General features: G+C 34.7%; 1 protein-coding gene across 1 annotated transcript in view; it reads right to left on the bottom strand.

Annotated features, from left to right (window-relative positions):
* Positions 1-13,502: 13,502 nt before the first annotated feature.
* The window catches only part of LOC144960737 (uncharacterized), a 16,777-nt gene continuing 5,279 nt past the window's right edge, over positions 13,503-25,000 (bottom strand). The window contains exons 6-11 of the mRNA XM_078894029.1: positions 22,520-22,594; positions 20,790-20,864; positions 19,822-19,896; positions 18,135-18,191; positions 15,472-15,666; positions 13,503-13,722 (exon numbers count right to left, since the gene is read on the bottom strand). Of these exons, the coding sequence (XP_078750155.1) occupies positions 13,508-13,722; positions 15,472-15,666; positions 18,135-18,191; positions 19,822-19,896; positions 20,790-20,864; positions 22,520-22,594 (692 nt within the window). The 3' untranslated portion in view covers positions 13,503-13,507. The remainder of the gene's footprint in view (positions 13,723-15,471; positions 15,667-18,134; positions 18,192-19,821; positions 19,897-20,789; positions 20,865-22,519; positions 22,595-25,000) is intronic.

Genomic DNA, 25,000 nt, shown 5'->3' on the forward strand with positions numbered 1-25,000 from the left:
CAATTTTTTTTCTTCTATTTTTTTTTACTTTTTGAGCGTTTCGTTGCCGACTTCATTACCATCCGTGTACACAGTAAAATTTGTTAAACCGTTTCATTTCATACGTTAGTATGTTTACATTAGGTAAGGTTGAACATATTACTGGGATCGGTTTAATAAACTGGTACTGTAAGTATAAATAGACACCCCTTGGAAAGAAATGACTTTGTAATTAACAATAATAAAAGAAACATCATATACGATGAATTCAGTTTTTTACCATCTGGGCGAATGGATGTGTCAGATTAAATGTACAACTGGAGGCATCCTTCCGTCTCAAGAGACGATGGTTTGCGACCTGTATGGCTTTGGTCTCGTCGGTCTTGTTGAGAGAAGCGACGGGTGTGACTCAGCAGACTAATCCTTACATGGCAGTCTCTACCATAGATTTACACAGGACTAGATATGACAACAGGGGGGAAACGTCATCAAAAACGGTTAGTGAGAGATCGAGCTCCGCCATGTTATGTTTTATGCAACCAGGGACGCTGTGCGATTTAATCTATATTTTAATGACTTTTAGTTATTGTAACCATACGTTGAGGCAAAATACTCACAGTTTTATTTTCCTTCCCTAGATGGATTAACACAACACACAAAACGATGTAGCCTTTAATATTTGCAACACACACAAACACACGCAAAAACATATATATATATATATATTATATATATATATATATATATATATATATATATATATATATATATTATATTGTGTGTGTGTGTATGTGTGTGTATGCAACTGTGTGAGAAGAGAATTTGATGAAGGCGTGACACATACACATTGTCCGACATGGGAAAACAATTCAACATGTCCTCTCGCTCGTGTCTTTAAATTGGAAGAGACTGGACACAAAATCGTAGCCAGAATGGCTATAAAGTCAAACTTTTGCCGTTGGGGTCAAAGAAATAGAATTTCTCGGAATATTGAAAAAATCAACTCTTACGTCAACTCAATATCGAAACACAAATGGAATTCAAATCTTTAAAATAACTGGAGACAAAAGCTCTCACATGGATTAGACATGGATGAGGAGGAATGAAAATAAACTCAAACATCGATATCGTAATGGAAGAAAACCCATACACAAAATATGCCATTGTAAAGTCCTGATCTGAAGGCTGTAGGTCATTGTCTACTGATAGTACTGGTCTGCTCACAGCCAAAGCTCGATACATTCTACGGGGCCTTTCGTTTTTTTTCTCTATATAACAGTACCCCTGTCGTCAGGCTGTAATGATATGCAGATGTCGGTGACAGTCAAAGGCATTCCTTTCTCGTCTTTCCCCCAACCGTTTCCCCATCGGGTGGGGAAGTGATGTCACTTTTACGTCATCAAAGAAATTCCTTAACTGACCGGCTCACCAGTAAGACGACCGTTCTCCCGACTATGCTGTCTTTAAAGTAATGGATACGGTTAAGATACTGCTATTTACTACGAAGATAATTTTTCCCACACAAAAACGGTCAAATTTCACCCATATCCACAAGTTGCAGCTTGAAAAGGAAAGGCAACGAGTAGAATACTGCTATTTTGCTAGGAAGAAGTGTCAAGAAGTTAAGTCATAGTTGGTGTGTGGGTAGTGCTGCCAGATGGCCACATGTATGATCAAAATTGACACACAGAGAATCGTGTATATATTAAAAATTAAAATGTTCTTTTTAAAAAATAAAAACAAGTCTTTTCCTAGGTTAGTCCATAAAAAAAAATCAAAATCGATGTCTTTTAAAGAGGTCAAAGTAATTGAAGTGTTTGGCCACGTGGGGTTCTATTTGGTCACTTTTGCAGTCTAAATTGGCTTCGAAGAACTCTGGCCATCTGGCATCCCTGTTTGTGAGAACAGAAGTTTAAGTATAAAACAATCTGCATGTTTGCCTCTTTAGTTTGTAAACGTCCAAAGCAAGCAGTTGTGTATCATTCGTTTTTAAATGGAATTGTTATAATTGATAGATTTCAGTGGATTACACGATGTGCAACTGTGCTTATGGTAGTCATTATCACATCAATATGTTTTGACTTTGATTCCTAACATGTTACATTTACATGTTCTTGAAGTGAGTTAAAATTACAGGATCAAATAAAAATATATAGAAATACATGTCGCATAACCAAAGCATAATAATAATATTACTATAACCTCCCTGAGTCAGAACTAATCATAGTCATAGTGAGAGTCATAGAAAATAGAACGATTCAAATGAAATTAATTCATTATTTGTGATGGGACACGGATTACACTAACTACAGAAATGGTGAGTCTTGGCCAAATAAAATCCGAAACTTTTGTGTACATGAACCTTGTAACACTAACACACACTTTTGAACAGAAAACACCCCCTCCCCCATACAACCTCCCCCCCACACACACATAACACCCCAACCCCCCCCCTCCCCCTTCCACCTCTCTTCCCAACGCAACATCATACATTCTCAATACGAATTGAACTAGTGAGGTGGAGTCTACATTCATTGTGATTTGTTTGGGTAATTACAAAATTAAGATAGATAGATAGATAGATAGATAGAAAAGCGGATGATAGAGAGAGAGAGAGAGAGAGAGGGAGGGAGAGAGAGAGAGAGAGAGAGAGAGAGAGAGAGAGAGAGAGAGAGAGAGATGTAGTACCATATACCTGTCCCAACAACGATCAGGCCCTGGGACTAAAACCACCCCTATCTCTCGCGCTCTCTTTCTATCCCTCTCTCTCTTTCTCTCTCTCTCTCTCTCTCTATCTCTTTGTGTTTCCTTATCTCTCTCCTTATCTCTCTCTCTCCCTCTGTGTATGTGTATGTGTGTGTTTCCTTCTCTCTCTCTCTCTCTCTCTCTCTCTCTCTCTCTCTCTCATTTATCAATTCCGGGAATCGGTAACATGTAAAGATGGATGAAAAGAAGAATAAGGAGGAAGAGGCGGAGAGGGAGGTGGAGAATTGGGAGTTGGAGATAAAGAGAAAATAATAATGAAAAAGATATAGAGACATAAATAGATAGATAGTTAGATAGATAGATAGATAGATAGATAGATAGATAGATAGATAGATAGATAGATACATAGATAGATAAATACATAGATAGATAGATATATAGAGACATACAGACATACAAATTGATAGATAAATACAACCAAAGATAACATATTGCACTGTATATATTTGTCCCGATGGTTGTCCGGCCCTGTAGGCCGGCCCCGTAGAACGTAAAATTCGTCGGCGACTCGTCCTCCTATATAAGAAGTCACTGCTGTAGGTTCAAGTTCCGATGCCGCTATGTTAAGGAAAGAACACAGAATGGTACAAGGGAGACATGACCTAGTTGTGGTCCCTTTATTGTGTAAGAAATCAAGACTGAAACGTTTAAAACAGGAACGTTTCTTCTCTGAAGAATTTCTTCTTTACATGTACCTGATTTTCTTGTCAAGTATCTGAGTATGTTCCCAAAATGGCGGGCTGACCCAGCAGAAAAATTGATTTTTAAATGTCAAACCAGACACTCTATAAAACAATTAAAAAACAAAATAAATAACACACAATCATGTTTTGTATTAAATGTTTAATATAATTTCGCGTATACATGGAGAAGAAATAAAATGAAAAGAGCAAACAAGTACATTGTGTAATAGCTGTAGTCATTGGTTATAGAAATGGGATTGGTCACAGAAAATATGATAAAACACATACTGGATTTTTGTCATTTGTAACGTGGATGACAAAGGCGATGACAGTGTTTGTGTTTGTTGTAGATGTACGGGTGTAGGTGGTGGTTTGTGGTTGTTGTATTAAGAGTTGTGGTGGTGATGGTGGTTTCTTGTTGATGTAATTATGTTGTTGATGGTGATACTTGTGGTGATGTGTGGTTATTGTAATAAGAGTTGTAACTATTCTGGTTGTGCTAGTGGTAATACATATTATTATTGTGATATATTTAACAATTCTGATTATTACAGCATGAAATATGAAAGAAAAATATTTCGTTGAAAAAAAAAACCATTTTACGATATCAAGTATATGAATAAATATTTACAGTGATAAAAGGACGATGATTACACATACAATACTAATAACATTTAATGTGAAGGAATTGATATCAAAAAACTTAAAATTACTTCCGTCAAAATGTATTGTCGACAACTTCTCTCTAGAGTCTATTCCAAGGGAAGACTGGAATAACCCAGGAGTCAGTCACAGTGCATTGCCGCAAATTGAGCTAGGGCGAGGTGACTTGCTCAAGCCATAGAGCGCAGCGGCGGGCTATCAAACTCGGTTCCTTTCGGATACGAGGAAAATACGTTACGGCTGAGCCACACTGCCCCATTTGTATATGAATATTATCAACTGGTTGGCTTTTTTGTGTTAAAGGCAACAAACGTCATATTGTATTATTGATATTTTATAACCTACTCGCAATTTAAAAAACTATGTTGTCCTCTTTTACCCTAAATATTTTTTATATCTGTTTCACTCCCCCAACAAAGCTAACTTTCACAGACAACACGGATATACCGACATTATACAGTTTTTGTCTGAATTCTTTCCTACGAGCTTTTTTCAGAACACATTATCTGTTCTACGAACAGAAAAAGACTTTCGTTTACAGACACAATTAGACCATCTATACTATATCGTATTCTAGGTCAATTCTACACGATACACAACAAACACAAATACAGTACTTGACTCAATATGTGATAAATTATGTTCCTGTAATTTCTAAGGGAAGCCACTGGTAATATACAATTTACAAATAACGTTTTCATGGTTGTCCCCCTTAACTAATTTATATTCTTTATAATATCCAATAACGATCCATCTATATAGATAGTATGCAGATGACGTCACTCAGGCCTTTGTTATTGTTTTTGCCATCCGCGTTTGTGAGTTGTTCTCACTAAACTGTATTAACCGGACTATTAAAGTTCATGGTTACACAGAGTTTGTGTGTTGGTCCGTTATACTTCCGGATGGCAATGTTGTGAACTCCTTGGCCAAGCGCATTCTATCTATAGTCAACTAGATTTCACCGCCCCAAGGTATTCTGTACAAAAGACTTGTATGTAGATTATCTCATCTATTATTAAATACTAAAATTCCATGAAATTACCGAATGTTATTTCTTATGTGATTTAATTAGTCACGAAGAATCACAAGAGGACTGGCTTAGATTAATTTCTTTAAGATTAGTGTTGGTGGGGGGAGGGGGGGGGATAAGAGACCAGTAATAGATAAGATATAAATATATCACTATGTATGAATCTGTATCTCTATTTGTCTCTGATCTATGACAAAGTCACTGTCTCATCCAAGTCTAGGACACAAATAGCAACAATCTGTATAATTGATAACAATATCTGATAACTATACCATATAAACAAACCTTCAATTTACATTTTATGTGACAAAATAGAGCAATATTAATATATATATATATATATATATATATATATATATATATATATATATATATATATATATAGATATATAAGTCACCCTGACTTATTGCAATGACTAACCCAGGATTATCTACCGTCTTTTGCATACACATAATACCCAGTCCATCTAGACAGCGAGTGAATTCATTAGTTTTGTCTCACAATGTAACTTCTTCGAATCAGACAACGGTGGATGATTTAATAGATACATGCAATAGGTATTTTAAAGTAAAATAAGACACTGTGTATGTAGGTTTGAATTCACGGACTGGAATAGCCCAGGCGTAATTCTCATCACAAAGTCAACTAGGTCAAGGTGACCAGTAACAAAAACAAATCCATACAGTTTTGACACGAAAGTATATAAATGAAGGACTGGTGTTTTTTTTCGAAACAGATTTTTCTATTCTGTTGAGAAAATAAGTAATAAAATATATATAAAGAGTGTACTAATCTCAGATACATAGCATACAATAATGTCATATGACTAGCCTGGAATCACTGTTTACGTCTGTATAATAATATCGATATAAAAAAGATTGATAATCAGAGAAATATAGCATATAATAATGTCATATGACTAGCCTGAATCATTGTTTACGTCTGTATAATAATGTCGATATAAAAAGATTGATAATCAGAGAAATATAGCATATAATAATGTCATATGACTAGCATTGAACCTATGTTTACGTCTGTATAATAATATCGATATAAAAAGATTGATAATCAGAGAAATACAAAATATAATAATGTCATATGACTAGCCTTGAATCACTGTTTACGTCTGTATAATAATGTCGATATAAAAAGATTGATAATCAGATAAATATAGCATATAATAATGTCATATGACTAGCCTGGAATCACTGTTTACGTCTGTATAATAATATCGATATAAAAAAGATTGATAATCAGAGATATATAGCATATAATAATGTCATATGACTAGCATTGAACCTATGTTTACGTCTGTATAATAATATCGATATAAAAAGATTGATAATCAGAGAAATATAGAATATAATAATGTCATATGACTAGCCTTGAATCACTAATTACGTATATATCTATTGTCTAAGTCAGTGGGCTCTTCAATGAGCTCCGTACACAATTGAGCCCTTGGAAAATAATAATTACTCACATTATCTCACCGTACTCAGGTGTAAAATTAGACAATGACCGTTACAGCGTTGTTTCTGTTGGAAAAGAAATGTATATCTCCCAACAGGCGTCATGTTTCGTTCAACATGTTAGGTGTTGATGTTGACTAGGGACCCTTTATAAAAGACTTTAAGTACCTTTTGTGGAAATTGCGTAATATATAAACAGATCAAAACAGTGGGAGGTATTGTCACGTTACACAAATGTCAAATATTTCTAAACTTCTATAAATTATTCGGTAAACATAGTATTATTCGCATACAACGATTTTTTGAAAATGTGCTTTAATTTAATTTGGTGATAATAAAATAAAATGAAACCAGAAAATTACAAATAATATGCCAAAGCCGGGAGGAATTTTTTGAGTTTTCTTATTTTCCTCTCTTTGTCGTTGTTAAGAAATTCTAGAAAATCTAAAAATAAAACAGTTTGTATTTTTCTGTTTTCTTTTGTTTTTTTTTTTGGGTTTTTTTTTTGGGGGGGGGGGGGGGGGGTTGATATTTTAAAATCTATTTAATTCAAAGGAGGGAGATAATCAATGAATATCAAAAGTTAGTAAGCTTAACTGCTGGTCAACATTACTTCGCGATGGTGGTGAACGAATCGGCGGTCTCAAGAAGTGGGTGAGAGAGGGATCTAGAAATGACTTTGAGTTTGAAACGAATATTTTTGTGTTCGTGGATAGCTCACACGGTAGAGCCACGCTCTCACCTGCCAGGCGGAGTTGTCGTACCAATAAGGTCGCAGGTTCAAACCCCACCACCGCCGCGAAAATAAATTTTATTCTCTATTGTCTTCTGGCACTTTTCTACTCACTTCATATCTTGTTGTTACCAACATAAGTGCCTGCTCCACTCACTTTTCTGAATTAAAAATTCACCCCATACACCGGAGCATACTCAGTGTCTCAATCGTTTCTATGTTATATGTTTGTGATGAGAATATTGGCTATTAAGCTTAACTGCTGGTCAACATTACTTCGCGATGGTGGTGAACGAATCGGCGGTCTCAAGAAGTGGGTGAGAGAGGGATCTAGAAATGACTTTGAGTTTGAAACGAATATTTTTGTGTTCGTGGATAGCTCACACGGTAGAGCCACGCTCTCACCTGCCAGGCGGAGTTGTCGTACCAATAAGGTCGCAGGTTCAAACCCCACCACCGCCGCGAAAATAAATTTTATTCTCTATTGTCTTCTGGCACTTTTCTACTCACTTCATATCTTGTTGTTACCAACATAAGTGCCTGCTCCACTCACTTTTCTGAATTAAAAATTCACCCCATACACCGGAGAATACTCAGTGTCTCAATCGTTTCTATGTTATATGTTTGTGATGAGAATATTGGCTATTAAGCTTAACTGCTGGTCAACATTACTTCGCGATGGTGGTGAACGAATCGGCGGTCTCAAGAAGTGGGTGAGAGAGGGATCTAGAAATGACTTTGAGTTTGAAACGAATATTTTTGTGTTCGTGGATAGCTCACACGGTAGAGCCACGCTCTCACCTGCCAGGCGGAGTTGTCGTACCAATAAGGTCGCAGGTTCAAACCCCACCACCGCCGCGAAAATAAATTTTATTCTCTATTGTCTTCTGGCACTTTTCTACTCACTTCATATCTTGTTGTTACCAACATAAGTGCCTGCTCCACTCACTTTTCTGAATTAAAAATTCACCCCATACACCGGAGCATACTCAGTGTCTCAATCGTTTCTATGTTATATGTTTGTGATGAGAATATTGGCTATTAAGCTTAACTGCTGGTCAACATTACTTCGCGATGGTGGTGAACGAATCGGCGGTCTCAAGAAGTGGGTGAGAGAGGGATCTAGAAATGACTTTGAGTTTGAAACGAATATTTTTGTGTTCGTGGATAGCTCACACGGTAGAGCCACGCTCTCACCTGCCAGGCGGAGTTGTCGTACCAATAAGGTCGCAGGTTCAAACCCCACCACCGCCGCGAAAATAAATTTTATTCTCTATTGTCTTCTGGCACTTTTCTACTCACTTCATATCTTGTTGTTACCAACATAAGTGCCTGCTCCACTCACTTTTCTGAATTAAAAATTCACCCCATACACCGGAGCATACTCAGTGTCTCAATCGTTTCTATGTTATATGTTTGTGATGAGAATATTGGCTATTAAGCTTAACTGCTGGTCAACATTACTTCGCGATGGTGGTGAACGAATCGGCGGTCTCAAGAAGTGGGTGAGAGAGGGATCTAGAAATGACTTTGAGTTTGAAACGAATATTTTTGTGTTCGTGGATAGCTCACACGGTAGAGCCACGCTCTCACCTGCCAGGCGGAGTTGTCGTACCAATAAGGTCGCAGGTTCAAACCCCACCACCGCCGCGAAAATAAATTTTATTCTCTATTGTCTTCTGGCACTTTTCTACTCACTTCATATCTTGTTGTTACCAACATAAGTGCCTGCTCCACTCACTTTTCTGAATTAAAAATTCACCCCATACACCGGAGCATACTCAGTGTCTCAATCGTTTCTATGTTATATGTTTGTGATGAGAATATTGGCTATTAAGCTTAACTGCTGGTCAACATTACTTCGCGATGGTGGTGAACGAATCGGCGGTCTCAAGAAGTGGGTGAGAGAGGGATCTAGAAATGACTTTGAGTTTGAAACGAATATTTTTGTGTTCGTGGATAGCTCACACGGTAGAGCCACGCTCTCACCTGCCAGGCGGAGTTGTCGTACCAATAAGGTCGCAGGTTCAAACCCCACCACCGCCGCGAAAATAAATTTTATTCTCTATTGTCTTCTGGCACTTTTCTACTCACTTCATATCTTGTTGTTACCAACATAAGTGCCTGCTCCACTCACTTTTCTGAATTAAAAATTCACCCCATACACCGGAGCATACTCAGTGTCTCAATCGTTTCTATGTTATATGTTTGTGATGAGAATATTGGCTATTAAGCTTAACTGCTGGTCAACATTACTTCGCGATGGTGGTGAACGAATCGGCGGTCTCAAGAAGTGGGTGAGAGAGGGATCTAGAAATGACTTTGAGTTTGAAACGAATATTTTTGTGTTCGTGGATAGCTCACACGGTAGAGCCACGCTCTCACCTGCCAGGCGGAGTTGTCGTACCAATAAGGTCGCAGGTTCAAACCCCACCACCGCCGCGAAAATAAATTTTATTCTCTATTGTCTTCTGGCACTTTTCTACTCACTTCATATCTTGTTGTTACCAACATAAGTGCCTGCTCCACTCACTTTTCTGAATTAAAAATTCACCCCATACACCGGAGCATACTCAGTGTCTCAATCGTTTCTATGTTATATGTTTGTGATGAGAATATTGGCTATTAAGCTTAACTGTTGGTCAACATTACTTCGCGATGGTGGTGAACGAATCGGCGGTCTCAAGAAGTGGGTGAGAGAGGGATCTAGAAATGACTTTGAGTTTGAAACGAATATTTTTGTGTTCGTGGATAGCTCACACGGTAGAGCCACGCTCTCACCTGCCAGGCGGAGTTGTCGTACCAATAAGGTCGCAGGTTCAAACCCCACCACCGCCGCGAAAATAAATTTTATTCTCTATTGTCTTCTGGCACTTTTCTACTCACTTCATATCTTGTTGTTACCAACATAAGTGCCTGCTCCACTCACTTTTCTGAATTAAAAATTCACCCCATACACCGGAGCATACTCAGTGTCTCAATCGTTTCTATGTTATATGTTTGTGATGAGAATATTGGCTATTAAGCTTAACTGCTGGTCAACATTACTTCGCGATGGTGGTGAACGAATCGGCGGTCTCAAGAAGTGGGTGAGAGGGATCTAGAAATGACTTTGAGTTTGAAACGAATATTTTTGTGTTCGTGGATAGCTCACACGGTAGAGCCACGCTCTCACCTGCCAGGCGGAGTTGTCGTACCAATAAGGTCGCAGGTTCAAACCCCACCACCGCCGCGAAAATAAATTTTATTCTCTATTGTCTTCTGGCACTTTTCTACTCACTTCATATCTTGTTGTTACCAACATAAGTGCCTGCTCCACTCACTTTTCTGAATTAAAAATTCACCCCATACACCGGAGCATACTCAGTGTCTCAATCGTTTCTATGTTATATGTTTGTGATGAGAATATTGGCTATTAAGCTTAACTGCTGGTCAACATTACTTCGCGATGGTGGTGAACGAATCGGCGGTCTCAAGAAGTGGGTGAGAGAGGGATCTAGAAATGACTTTGAGTTTGAAACGAATATTTTTGTGTTCGTGGATAGCTCACACGGTAGAGCCACGCTCTCACCTGCCAGGCGGAGTTGTCGTACCAATAAGGTCGCAGGTTCAAACCCCACCACCGCCGCGAAAATAAATTTTATTCTCTATTGTCTTCTGGCACTTTTCTACTCACTTCATATCTTGTTGTAAAAAAACATTGAGTTTCTTCCCCTTATTTTGTCTCAGATATCCAATGTCTAGGATAGTTAATTATTTATTAATTTAACCATAATTAGTGACCCGTCGCGTCACATTGGTGATATATCGGAGCAATGGAGATGATGACAATAATTTGGTAGTAACAAAAATGGAAAACTATGAGGAATTTTGTTTCAAGGTTTTTAGAGATAGGTTGTTGTCTGTAAAATGTGTCGCATCGTCCGGAATCGGTAATATATTCAGGTGACTGAATAATGATATTAGAAATAATGTAATCCATTGATTGGTTTGGCTATACTTTATTTATTCCCGGGAGGAGAGGGGAGGGAGAAAAATTATTTTGTTTTATCGTACATGACACCAAGTAATGATGATGCGACATATTGTTACTTTATATTTATTTATCAATAGACTGAAACGGGGGTTGTACGCAATTGCTCTATATTTCCATAACTTATATATATATATATATATAAACATGAATAAGCCATATGATGACAATGATAAAAGATGATATATTATATAAACAATATTTTTATGTGTGTTTAAAAAACCCAAATATCTGATCTGGTTATATGGACATGTCTTGTGTTATCATATATTATACAACTTTATTGTATCAACATTATTACATACAAGGATAATGATGATATTGATGGAGGTGGTAATATTAGGAATAATAATAATAATAATAAAATATAATAATAATAATAATAATAATAATAATAATAATAATAATAATAATAATAATAATAATAAAAAAATAATATTAATGTAATAGAATGACCATTCTATCTAATGTTATTTGATTTTGTACTCTATTACTCTTTACTACTTGTCGCTACCATCACTATTTAATTGTATGCAAGTAATGCAAGACTGTGTGCCTCTGTGGTTGATATCAACATTTCTTTACTCGTGTGTGTTACTATGACCAATAGTACACTGTGTGTTGTGTGTTAAGCCCTTACACAGGTAGTCTCTCGATGTACTACTATTTCTATCTTCGGCTGGGTGTGACTTCTGGCCTGATACTATATTTTTGTGTGCTTTCTTTCATCACTTCACATCGTTATAACTTCATTTTAACAACTATGATCATTTACAAATTTATATCACTAATTTTGGAAAATCATAGCTTTTTAGCCACATAACTTGAGTCATCTAAATCTACTTTGTTCTTCTGTATACTTAATAATTGCTACTTAAATATTTCATACAGCCATAACGTTAACGCCTTTGATTACTAATTACGAGCTAAACGTTTACTCTTTAACTCTGCAATCCACTATGATTGATTCTGTAGCACAACTCTTTAGTTTTAGACTAATCCGTTCCTTCATACACGTCCTATGTTATTTGCATTAATTTGTTTAAATCATGAAGATGCACACAACTCGATCGAGTTTACTCACTTCAGTTTACGCATCACTTTACCTGGACCAGTGACGTAGGTGCTTTCCCTGACGTCCGCGCTAAATCTATTTTTAACTGCTATAGCTAATATGATGTGATTATTCTGCCATTGATTCTTTTCATTCATTCATTGATCCATTCATTGCTACACGCCTATAGAATACGATACAAAAGAATGATCTGTTCCATTGTTCCTGAATAAAGACTTCATCATTATACATCCTGGCCTTTGTTGTTTGATCGCCTCCACTACCCTGGAGTGGATGGGCTAGGACTCGGGTGGACTATGGTGTCTCCGGACTTGACTGTGGTGTGTGCTCTTTGCTCATGAAATCAACTCCCTACTTCTACTTCTGACACATGAAGTCATGCTACTATCACTAACAGTAGTACTAAACTGTCACTTCATTGTCTCGTTCTATCTTCCCCACTTGAGCACCACCGCCGCAGTTACAGTCTGGAACTATTAAGTCGAGCCCGGGACCGAATCCATCCACTCCCACGGCCTCTACAGTATGCCAAGACTACTACTACCACTCGCCGGCATCAACTACCCGGTTGTCTCCATCAGTATCACACTCGCCGGCATCAACTACCCGGTTGTCTCCATCAGTATCACACTCGCCGGCATCAACTACCCGGTTGTCTCCATCAGTATCACACTCGCCGGCATCAACTACCCGGTTGTCTCCATCAGTATCACACTCGCCGGCATCAACTACCCGGTTGTCTCCATCAGTATCACACTCGCCGGCATCAACTACCCGGTTGTCTCCATCAGTATCACACTCGCCGGCATCAACTACCCGGTTGTCTGACTCTATTACATTAATAATAATAATTATCATTATTATCAGAATTAGTATTTGTTTGCTATTAGGATAATAATGATGATGATGATGATGAAGATGATGATGATGATGATGATGATGATGATGATTAAAATAGTGATGACGACTACAACTACGATAATGATGATGACGATACGGTGTTGACAATGTTGTTCAATGAATGAATTAAACCAGGATTATCAGAAAACGAAGACAATGACAACTGGATTTAAATGGGTTTTAATAAATAGCCAGTAAAATAGGAGTAGTGATCATCGGGACGTATGTCATCTCTGTTCGTTTGTCTCACAACAGGCCTCACGCCTTGCCCCCTGTTCAATAAGACGGCTGTACTTACAGATGACTGGTCCCAGTACTCCTTGTCTAGCGAGTACAGTGTGGCTATCGTCTGTTGTCCAGCCCTCATATCGACTTGAATACCATCTATAAGAAATAAATGTATAAGAACAATGATGATGATAATAATAATAATAATAATAATAATAATAATAATAATAATAATAATAATAATAATAATAATAATAATAATAATAATAATAATAATAATAATAATAACAATAATAATATTAATAATAATAATAATAATAATAATAATAATAATAATAATAATAATAATAATAATAATAATGATGATGATGATGATGATGATGATGATGATGATGATGATGAAGATGATGATGAAAATGATAATAATAATAATAATAACACAATTAAGTGGAAGAAGAAGAAGAAGAAGAAGAAGAAGAAGAAGAAGAAGAAGAAGAAGAAGAAGAAGAAGAAGAAGAAGAAGAAGAAGAAGAAGAAGAAGAAGAAGAAGGCGCGTATTCAAAACACTAGACCTCATAGCTGCACCTTTACGTAATAAACTAATTTTTTAAATAATAAACAGCTATTCAAATAAGATTTCTCAAATCATACATACAACAAATATATTTCCTGTTATGGGAAGTAAATATAAATTCGAAGACTGTTGATACCACAATCAACATGATAGGGACATTAGAAAATTATGCAACCTTGAACTTTGGACTTTTGTGGTCGCGTTTGAAATGGCCCAAAACCCCAAATCCAAATATCGCTGACAGTTTAAATTACACATGATCCCAAACAACTCTAATTTCTATAACTTAGACTACACAACACTGAGAAATCACCCATTATTTATCAAATAAAAATACATCGATTATCGAAAAAAAAAAGATCATCACTAAAATTTTACGGATTTAAATTTAATTGTGGAAATAAATGTTGAAAATTTAGGAATTAAGAAAAAAAAATGCTGGAGACATCAAGAACATTAAAATTGAAGGTTGTTATCAATACTATGAGTAATGAATATTTGAATCACATTTAACATGGTATAATTATTATTTCATTTAACTCGAAATCGTCGAATTTCTATGAAAGGGGAGTGTGGCTCAGCGGTTCGGTCTTCGCTTCGTGCTTGAATGGTACCATATTGGAATACCCGCTCGCTATGAGGCTTTTGAGCAAAACACTTCGATTAAGAAAAGTGAGGCGCTGCCCTGCTGCTGAAGTCTGCATTATTCCAGTGTTACCTTAGGATCTCCTAATGGGATAAATATAGAAATGTATTTATTTATTTATTATCGATTTATTTTTGTATTTATTATATTTATTTATTTATTATATTTATTTATTTATTTATTCATTATTTATTTTTATATTTATTTTATTTATTTATTTAATTAATAATTTATTGATTTATTTATTTAAACAGTGTTTCGTTCAAGATACCACATTTACAGATAATATTGTTGATATTGAACGATTTAGAGTTTGGAGTACGCTCGGTTTGTCAACAACATGAATTTAAGTCAAACAACGGATTCGACTCAAATGTTGACACCAGACATAAGAGAGTTCCAGATGGTTACAAGTTCTATTTTTAAACATGGTAATTTGAAATTAAAGGTGTTTAAAGTAAATCACGTTGACCTATTTTTCCATCAACACTAATCAAACCAATTTGAAATTATTAAACAGAAACAAAATTGTACTTTTAGACAGTGCTATGAACGTTTTCGTAGATTAATTATAAAACAACTGGTTGCAGTTTTAAAATACCGCTAACTCGATATAAACCAGAACCACCCTATGAACTATCACAGAGAACTCACACCACACAATGACACAAAACATCAATCTTACCGTCGCTATCTGAAGTCGTAACCACTAAATGAAAGACGTAAATCCCCTTGATCGGTGCCGTAAATGTCCCTGTGGAAGGATTGAAGTGTCCACCCAGATCCATGATTCGATCCGTGAATAGAAGGGTCTGTCCCTCACTCACTTTTGTGTTGTCGTTTTTATCGTAACTGTAGCTAAATGCTACTGGGGACAGATCTGGGATAAATTATTTGGAATGGGATTTGAGATGATGATGATGATGATGATGATGATGATGATGATGATGATGATGATGATGATGATGATGATGATGATGATGATGATGATGATGATTTTATTTATTAAAAAAAACAAAAAAACTTTTGATTACTACTACTACTTTGATTAATCAAGTTTATATTTTCATTCATGGATACAATAGATAATAAAAATAATCTTACTATCTGGAAAGATGTCGTTGAGAAATTTACAATTGACCTGGATCCAATATGGTGGAACACCGTCTCTATGAAATTACTATATATGGCCGATATTCATGAAGATCAAATACACAGAGTAAAATTTTAGAATATCTAGACGTATATTTATGTGATTATTTAAACATTAAAGGTAGGTGAACGTATAAGTGTTTGATGCACATGACAATACTAAAACATTCACACTATGTGTCTCAATAACTTTAGAATATCCGTTTCTCCTTTTTTTAGTTTGTTTGTTATTTATAATTTTACAAATAGATTTCACGAATTGTAATGATCTCTCAAAAGGTGCTATGGAACGTTGTTGAGGTCTTTTGGTGATTTCGTTTGATGCAATCACAAAACTTGTGTGATATTTGACTCATTGTCCTGATTCGGAAATAGAGATATGGAACAATGACGTCTGCTAAGTACATGTTTATTTTGTTTACTGTAGTAATATAGTGAAGGTCCAGAACTAATCGGCAGTGAATGCTATATGACTTTTTCTACGTAGAAAGGTCTTAGAGTAATAAGTCTTTGGAATCTGGGAAAAAAGTTATCGGCTTTATAAACACACACACACACACACACACACACACACACACACACATATAAATATATATATATATATATATATATATATATATATATATATATATATGTATATATATATATATATATATATATATATATATATATATATATATATATATATATATATATATATATATACTAGTAAAAAGCCCGCAATTTCGCGGGGAAAGAACTATTTTCATTTGATACTGTACTCACCATCATTTAATGAGGACCGATTGGTAAACAACGTTGTCTGTGTAATTTTGGTATATCTTCGGTTGATTTTTCTGTGTGGCCCAATAATATATTTAATAATATATTCCCTCAACTAACCTCAAGAAAAAATTAAACCTAGTATCTTTAATTAACCCTAATAGGAAAAACAAACACTCTAGCACTTTACTAAGACTTATGACTAACCATAAAAGGAAAAAAAATCATCCGATCTCGAGCTAATCCTAATAGAAAAAATCATGACAAATTGAATAAATAAACGCCTGACAAAAGATCAAAGGTGAAAATACAAATTTAAAGAATACTGGGGATATAGGAGCTTTCGGAATGTCTCCCCTTTACTTAACTTATGGAAAAACAAACACCCTAGCACCTTTAATAAGACTTATGACTAACCTCTCGAGCTAACCCTAATAGAAAAAAAACAACTCTCGGACTGCTTTGCACTACCTTTCAACTTTCAATACTTAACAAATCAAAATGGCGGCAAAAAATCAAAACAATGGTCAAATTAGGAAATTTTAAACTTTCACAAATCTATCAAGGTTTGTTCTAGTTTTTAAAATGCCTGACAAAATATCAACGGTGAAAATACAAATTTAAAGAATACTGGGGATGTAGGAGCTTTCCGAATGTCTCCCCTTTACTTAATTTATGGGAAAACAAACACCCTAGCACCTTTAATAACACTTATGACTAACCTCTCGAGCTAACCCTAATAGTAAAAAAAGAATCAAAATGGCGACTGAAATACCTTCATGTGATCAAGTGAATAATATCACTATGAATGCCACGATTTGCTGAAAAATGCCAACACACACACACACACACACACACACATGTATACACCACACACAACACACACACACACATACACACACACCCACACACACAAATATACACGCAATTAGAACAAAACTAATCACCGCTAAATCAACAACACAACGGAAATAATAATAATACTTGATGTCATAAATAGATGACGCAAACTGACAACTTTTTACAGTGACAAAATTGGTTGATTTTGGGAGTCAAGTGTCGTCGTTGGTACATATTTTATGATATCTGTTTGACTCAACGAACTTTCAAACTGACTTTAAATTATAAAAGGAAATCAAGTTATCTGTTTATCTATCTGTAAAAAATACATTTCTAATTTTCAAATCTTTCAGTAGAGTTGTGCGACGTATCAATTTTTTTTATTGACTCAAATAAGCACAATGTTCTCCACAATGCTATATTTTTTAAGAAAGGATATATATATATATATATATATATATATATATATATATATATAATATATATATATATGTATGTATGTGTGTGTGTGTGTGTGTGTGTGTGTGTGTGTGTGTTGTATGCAGTGGGATTACCACTCAGCTTCTAATATTTTAACATTGATACTTGACATACCAATGTATTCTTGGAAGCGAGATGATTGGTTCTGGAGGCGTCCTATGTCTTCAATCACTGGAGATAAAGACACAATTAATTATTAAAATACATTTTAAAGAACGTGTTAGCAACGTGTTACTTTTTATTTTGTCATATTTTAATTATCGTATTGTGATAGGACTGCATGAGTGTAATAGTTGCATCAGTATAGCAAATAAATAATAACTTTACTATTTAAATAGAGCAAAATATATCAAACGAGCTCCAAGCCTAATACAACTATATATAGTAGTAATATTAATGGTAATTGTTGTAGAATCAGTAGTAGTATAGTAGTAGTAGTAGTTAGATATAAGTAGTGTAGTACAGCCAGCATAAGTAGTAGTAGTAGTAGTTAGTAGTATAGTAGCAGCAGCAGTAGTAGTAGTAGTAGTAGTAGTAGTAGTAGTAGTAGTAGTAGTAGAGAGAGTAGTAGTAGTAGTAGTAGTAGTAGTAGTAGTAGTAGTGTAGTAGTAGTAGTATTAGTAGAAGTAGTAGTAGTAGTAGTAGTAGTAGTAGTAGTATAGTGTAGTAGTGTATTAGTGTAGTAGTATTAGTAGTAGTAGTATAGTCTGTGTTAGAAGTAGTGTATTGGTAGCAGTAGATAGAAAACTATCTTTTTTTAGAACTGGAAATTCCTTCCCACATTCTATGTAAACTAATAAATTTCAAGAGAATGTCATTTCCACAAATTCAGACCTTTGTATTAACTCTACTAAGTTACACATCTATATGTCTTACCTTTTTCTCTTGGACCAAACTATACATATTATTTTTTTGTTTTCGTTAAAACGTGATCTGAGCAAGGAATATAACTGTTTTAATCATGTGATTGATATGAAAAATGGATACTCAATCAAATTGTTTTAAAGTTTTCTATAAATGTACACTTCACATCTTATTTAAGTTATTCCTTTATTGCACAAACGAACACATACACAAACACATACACAAACACATACACAAACACATACACAAACACATACACAAACGAACACATACACAAACAGATCCATACGACCGATGATCCTTGATGTTGATCCATTTATTCACTATAACGTTTTGAATATCTATAACAACATTAGTTTTCAATCATGTGAATTATTCTCATTCAATGGAACAAAAAACGTTGAATATTCCAGATAAACACTTGGCACAGTCTTATCCATAGACTAGTCTCATTCAGTGGACTAAATCACATGGACTATTTATAATAAATACTTGACACATCCTTATTTTTAGACGATTGTTATTCAATAAAACACAACACATTGAATATGCCAAATAGATACTTGACAAACCACTATCAATCAAGTCTTGGAAACGAGTTGATTGATGATGGATGTTTCTAACGACGAAGATAAATCAAATTTACAAAAACCGATCAATGTCTCTCATTATTTTGCCACACACTGAACCTTAATGTGTTATTTCTATTCATAAAATTAATCGATGGAGGATTCACAGTTTTTTCTTATCTTTAAATTATAAACCCAAGACAGTCGATAATTTTCTTCAAGTATCTTCTAGTGATGCAAATCGCAAGGAATGTTACCATTTAGGTTTATGATTTTAAAAACATGTGACACAATCACTAGATAAGACCATTTTAGACCATTTGACAGTTTTGTCATACAATTGAGATGCATGTCTTATCTACGCATACCTTTGTCCAAAGTATCTTTTGTAGATTGGCACTGATTCTTTTCCATGCCTTCCAATACGTCAATTCTTGTTGAGACTGAGCAAATATGTGGAATTTGTATATAGTTTTCCTAGGCAAGTTTGCTAACACTAACATTCTGTGATAACATTTCACTTTATTTTAGAACATAGAAACGCTACTTTAATGTAGTATGATATAGGATTGTAAGTGTTTAGCGTAACATTTTGGGTAAAATCAATCACCGTATTTTGTGGATTATAGAATGGTGGGGGGGGGGGGTGTAAAGCATGTAAATGCGACTAATATATACGGAAACAATACAAATCAAACGACGTTTCGGCCTTTGGCCCTTTAATAGTAATCATAATAATATAGGTGAAAATGTGTGTGTATATAAATATAGACGTTACGTAGATACTATATTACATATGTCTATTCTATGTAGCTGTTTACCACAATACTTTTGAACTTTGAAAATATCTTAATTTATATATTCCAAACATTTATAGATACGTTATAATCCCCTACTAAAACATCCTATAACAAAATGCACCAACTCATTTAAACATTCCAAACGCTACATTAATACATAATGATATATCATTATCGTAGGCAGGTGTTTATCCCAACAATTTATAGTAAAATATATCACCTGATTGTGGGGTGTCCAGGCATTACATTGGTACACTATTATCGTTACAATGTACTGTTAATGAAGACGTCACTATCTTAAATAAAAGAAATGTGTCATAGATTATTTGCTCTGCCCTTGTCGGCTTCTAACTCTCCACTGTCTCTTGTTGAAATGTGTGCCAGTCTAATGAACCTTTGAAGATCCCGGAGTGTACATTTGACAAATCACACACTTTGATAAACACTATAGCATCTGTATATTCATAGTAGATTTGGTTTTACATAATTTACATTAAATAGTGTATATAAATATGTATGTAGTATCTACGTGTTACCTTTGTCCATAGAATCTTTTATAGATTTATTCTGGTTCTTTTCCAAATCTTCCAACAAATTAATTCTTGACGAGACTGTGTAAAAAAAATTAAAGATTTTAATTTAATATACGTAAATATCTCTGTACTAAATGAAGGTAATTGTCATTTTTTAAAAGAAATAACTAAATTATTCAGATTTTTGAAAAATAAAACACAACATTCGAAGAAAAAAAAAGTGTTGTTAATTCAGCCAAATCTACAGATAAATTGCTCAAAAAAGTGATGTATCGTATAGCAATTTCTTATTGGTTTACTATTAGAATTTGAAAATCGATTTGTATGTTGGGTCAGCACGACATTTCACTAAGATTCTTTCAAATGGGCTGGAAAGAGAAATCTATTATTAGAGCATAATCTCTTACTTTTCTATTTTGTAACAAAATATATCATATTTTATAGATTCCAAACGTTGCATTAAATATGTCATTATAACACTGTATAACGCAATACTTTACAATATTTTATAGATTACAAACGTTGCATTGATACGTTATAATATGTCACTATAACACTGTATAACAAAATGTTTTACATTATTTTATAGATTACAAACGCTGCATTGATTTGTTATAATATCATAGGATTGCCTTACGCACGTGTTACTGCCAACTATTTATAGTAAAATATAGGTCACCTCATTGTGTGGTTTCCAGACGTGACATTGATACATTATCATCGTTACAATATATGATTCATGAAGACTTCATTTTCATAAATAAAATGTGTGCCATATCTGGTTTTCTCTGCCTTGTCCACTTCTCACTCTCCATTGTCTCTTGTTGAAATTTGTGCCAGTCTAATGAACCTTTAATGATCTCTGAGTGTACATTTGACAAATCACACAATTTGATACGTCATATGCATGTCATATATGTTTATTCAACGTAGATTTTATTTTATTTGAATTAAAGAACAGTAGAGTTTATACAATATGTGTTTCATCTAATTGTTATATTTGCTCATGGAATCTTCCAACAAATCAAAGTTTGAAGATACTGTAAAAAATATTACAGATTTTAATTGTAATATAGAGTGTAGGAAAATCGCATTTTTTACGATACAAATATAAAGTTTTCTTGTTCAAATTTGTTTTAGAATCACACAATTTGATGAAATATCTTTTTTATTGTTAAAATGAATTAATGTTTTGTTTTTGTTTTGTTTTTTTTTTCTGTAAAGCTTGATATGCTCAACAAAGTTATTATAATATAACAGGTAGTTATTGATTTTAAATTTGGTCTTAAAAATTCAGTTTATATGCTAGGTCAGTATGACATTTCAGTACAAATTCTTGAAAGGCCAAGAGAGATTTAACATTCACACATGATTTCTCACCATATCATTATATAACAAAATATAACATACAATTGTAGATATTTCAAACACTGTATTAAGATAGGATAAAATGAACTTTATTTATTAAATTCTGGATATTTACATTGGGTTTAATGACATAGATTACAACATAGTATATCTCACTATATCATTATATAACAAGATATTAAACATTATTGTATATATTCCAAACGCTCTATTGATACATTATAATATGTCACTATAACATTGGGTAACAATCTGACTCATCCCATACTATAACATAAATGTGTATTAAAAGTACAATTCATTTGACCTGAAATAACTGTAAATATTTTATGTACGTAAATATGTGTGTTTTATATGCACGTTACCTTCGTCCATAGATTCTTTCATAGATTGATTCTGATTCTTGTCCATATCTTCCAAAAAGTCAATTCTTGACGAGACTGGCGTAAAGAAAATTAAAGATTATATTTAAAGGTAACCCTGTCTTTATTAAATGAAGGAAAATCGCCAAATTCTTAACGAAGCAAACAATAGTTTTTTTTTTTTATTTTCAGATGAGTTTTATATGTCCTAAAATCTGAGGAAAAATCTTTGTTATATTTACATGAGTTTCACGTGTGTTGTGTTCAACAATGTTATGTATATTATAGTATGCACTGAATGCTTTTGAACTTGAATTTAGATATCTATTTTGTGTATTTGGTCAGTATGAAATTTCAATAACAATCACGAAAACAGTAGGTAAGAAGAGAGTTTAAAATTGATGCATAATCTCTCTCTCTCTCTACACCATTATATAACAAAATATATCAGCTTGGATATTGAGGGTTAGATCAAGAAATGAAGTCTGCAGTAATGTGCCATAGACAGTAGATAATAACAACTTTTACGTGGGTAGAGATTTTTGAAACCCAGAACCTATGGTTATCAAACCTAAGCCTGGCCACGATACAGTCACTCTACAAACAACGTTACTCACCAGTACATTGAAATCAATCATTTTATATATGTTAAAATAGAAATTACTTTGGCGTGTCCCATATTTATCTGTTTCCTCAATCGCGTTGAAATGTCAGGCTGTCTGATTTACTAATACATTCAAAGTACCGTGTATACATCAAAAACTATATTATAGTCAATATAGCTGCTTCATAGAAATTAAAGTTAGATAAAACATAAAACGTGTTAATTCAAGGAGAAAATAATTTGTCTAGCCTAAGGCAATCACTTCACACAGTCTATAGCACCGTGTATAGCCTGTGTCGATTTAAGACTAATCAGCGTGTTATGATTCACAAAGTCTATTGCACCTGTGTACAGCCTGTGTCAATTGTAGAATAGGCACCGTGTTATGATTCACAAAGTCTATTGCACCTGTGTATAGCCTGTGTCAATTGTAGAATAGGCACCGTGTTATGATTCACACAGTCTATAGCACCTGTGTATAGCCTGTGTCAATTGTAGAATAGGCACCGTGTTATGATTCACAAAGTCTATTGCACCTGTGTATAGCCAGTGTCAATTGTAGAATAGGCACCGTGTTATGATTCACAAAGTCTATTGCACCTGTGTATAGCCAGTGTCAATTGTAGAATAGGCACCGTGTTATGATTCACAAAGTCTATTGCACCTGTGTATAGCCAGTGTCAAGTTAGGAATAGGCCCCGTGTTATGATTCACAAAGTCTATTGCACCTGTGTATAGCCAGTGTCAATTGTAAAATAGGCACCGTGTTATGATTCACACAGTCTATTGCACCTGTGTATAGCCAGTGTCAATTGTAGAATAGGCACCGTGTTATGATTCACAAAGTCTATTGCACCTGTGTATAGCCAGTGTCAAGTTAGGAATAGGCACCGTGTTATGATTTACAAAGTCTATTTCACCTGTGTATAGCCAGTGTCAATTGTAGAATAGGCACCGTGTTATGATTCACAAAGTCTTTAGCACCTGTGTATAGCCAGTGTCAATTGTAGAATAGGCACCGTGTTATGATTCACAAAGTCTATTGCACCTGTGTATAGCCAGTGTCAATTGTAGAATAGGCACCGTGTTATGATTCACACAGTCTATTACACCTGTGTATAGCCTGTGTCAATTGTAGAATAGGCACCGTGTTATGATTCACAAAGTCTTTAGCACCTGTGTATAGCCAATGTCAATGGTAGAATAGGCACCGTGTTATGATTCACACAGTCTATTGCACCTGTGTATAGCCAGTGTCAATTGTAGAATAGGCACCGTGTTATGATTCACAAAGTCTATTTCACCTGTGTATAGCCTGTGTCAATTGTAGAATAGGCACCGTGTTATGATTCACAAAGTCTATTGCACTTGTGTATAGCCAGTGTCAATTGTAGAATAGGCACCGTGTTATGATTCACACAGTCTATTGCACATTGGTATAGCCAGTGTCAATTGTAGAATAGGCACCGTGTTATGATTCACAAAGTCTATTGCACCTGTGTATAGCCAGTGTCAATTGTAGAATAGGCACCGTGTTATGATTCACAAAGTCTATTGCACATTGGTATAGCCTGTGTCAATTGTAGAATAGGCACCGTATTACTATTCACAAAGTCTATTTCACCTGTGTATAGCCAGTGTCAATTGTAGAATAGGCAACGTGTTATGATTCACAAAGTCTATTGCACCTGTGTATAGCCAGTGTCAATTGTAGAATAGGCACCGTGTTATGATTCACAAAGTATATTGCACCTGTGTATAGCCTGTGTCAATTGTAGAATAGGCACAGTGTTATGATTCACAAAGTCTATTGCACATGTGTATAGCCTGTGTCAAGTTAGGAATAGGCACCGTGCTATGATACGCATAGACTCTATAGA

This window comes from Berghia stephanieae, chromosome 15 (assembly GCF_034508935.2).
Source record: "Berghia stephanieae isolate SIO BIC M18660-M18661 chromosome 15, UCSD_Bste_1.3, whole genome shotgun sequence".
Taxonomy (NCBI): domain Eukaryota; kingdom Metazoa; phylum Mollusca; class Gastropoda; order Nudibranchia; family Aeolidiidae; genus Berghia; species Berghia stephanieae.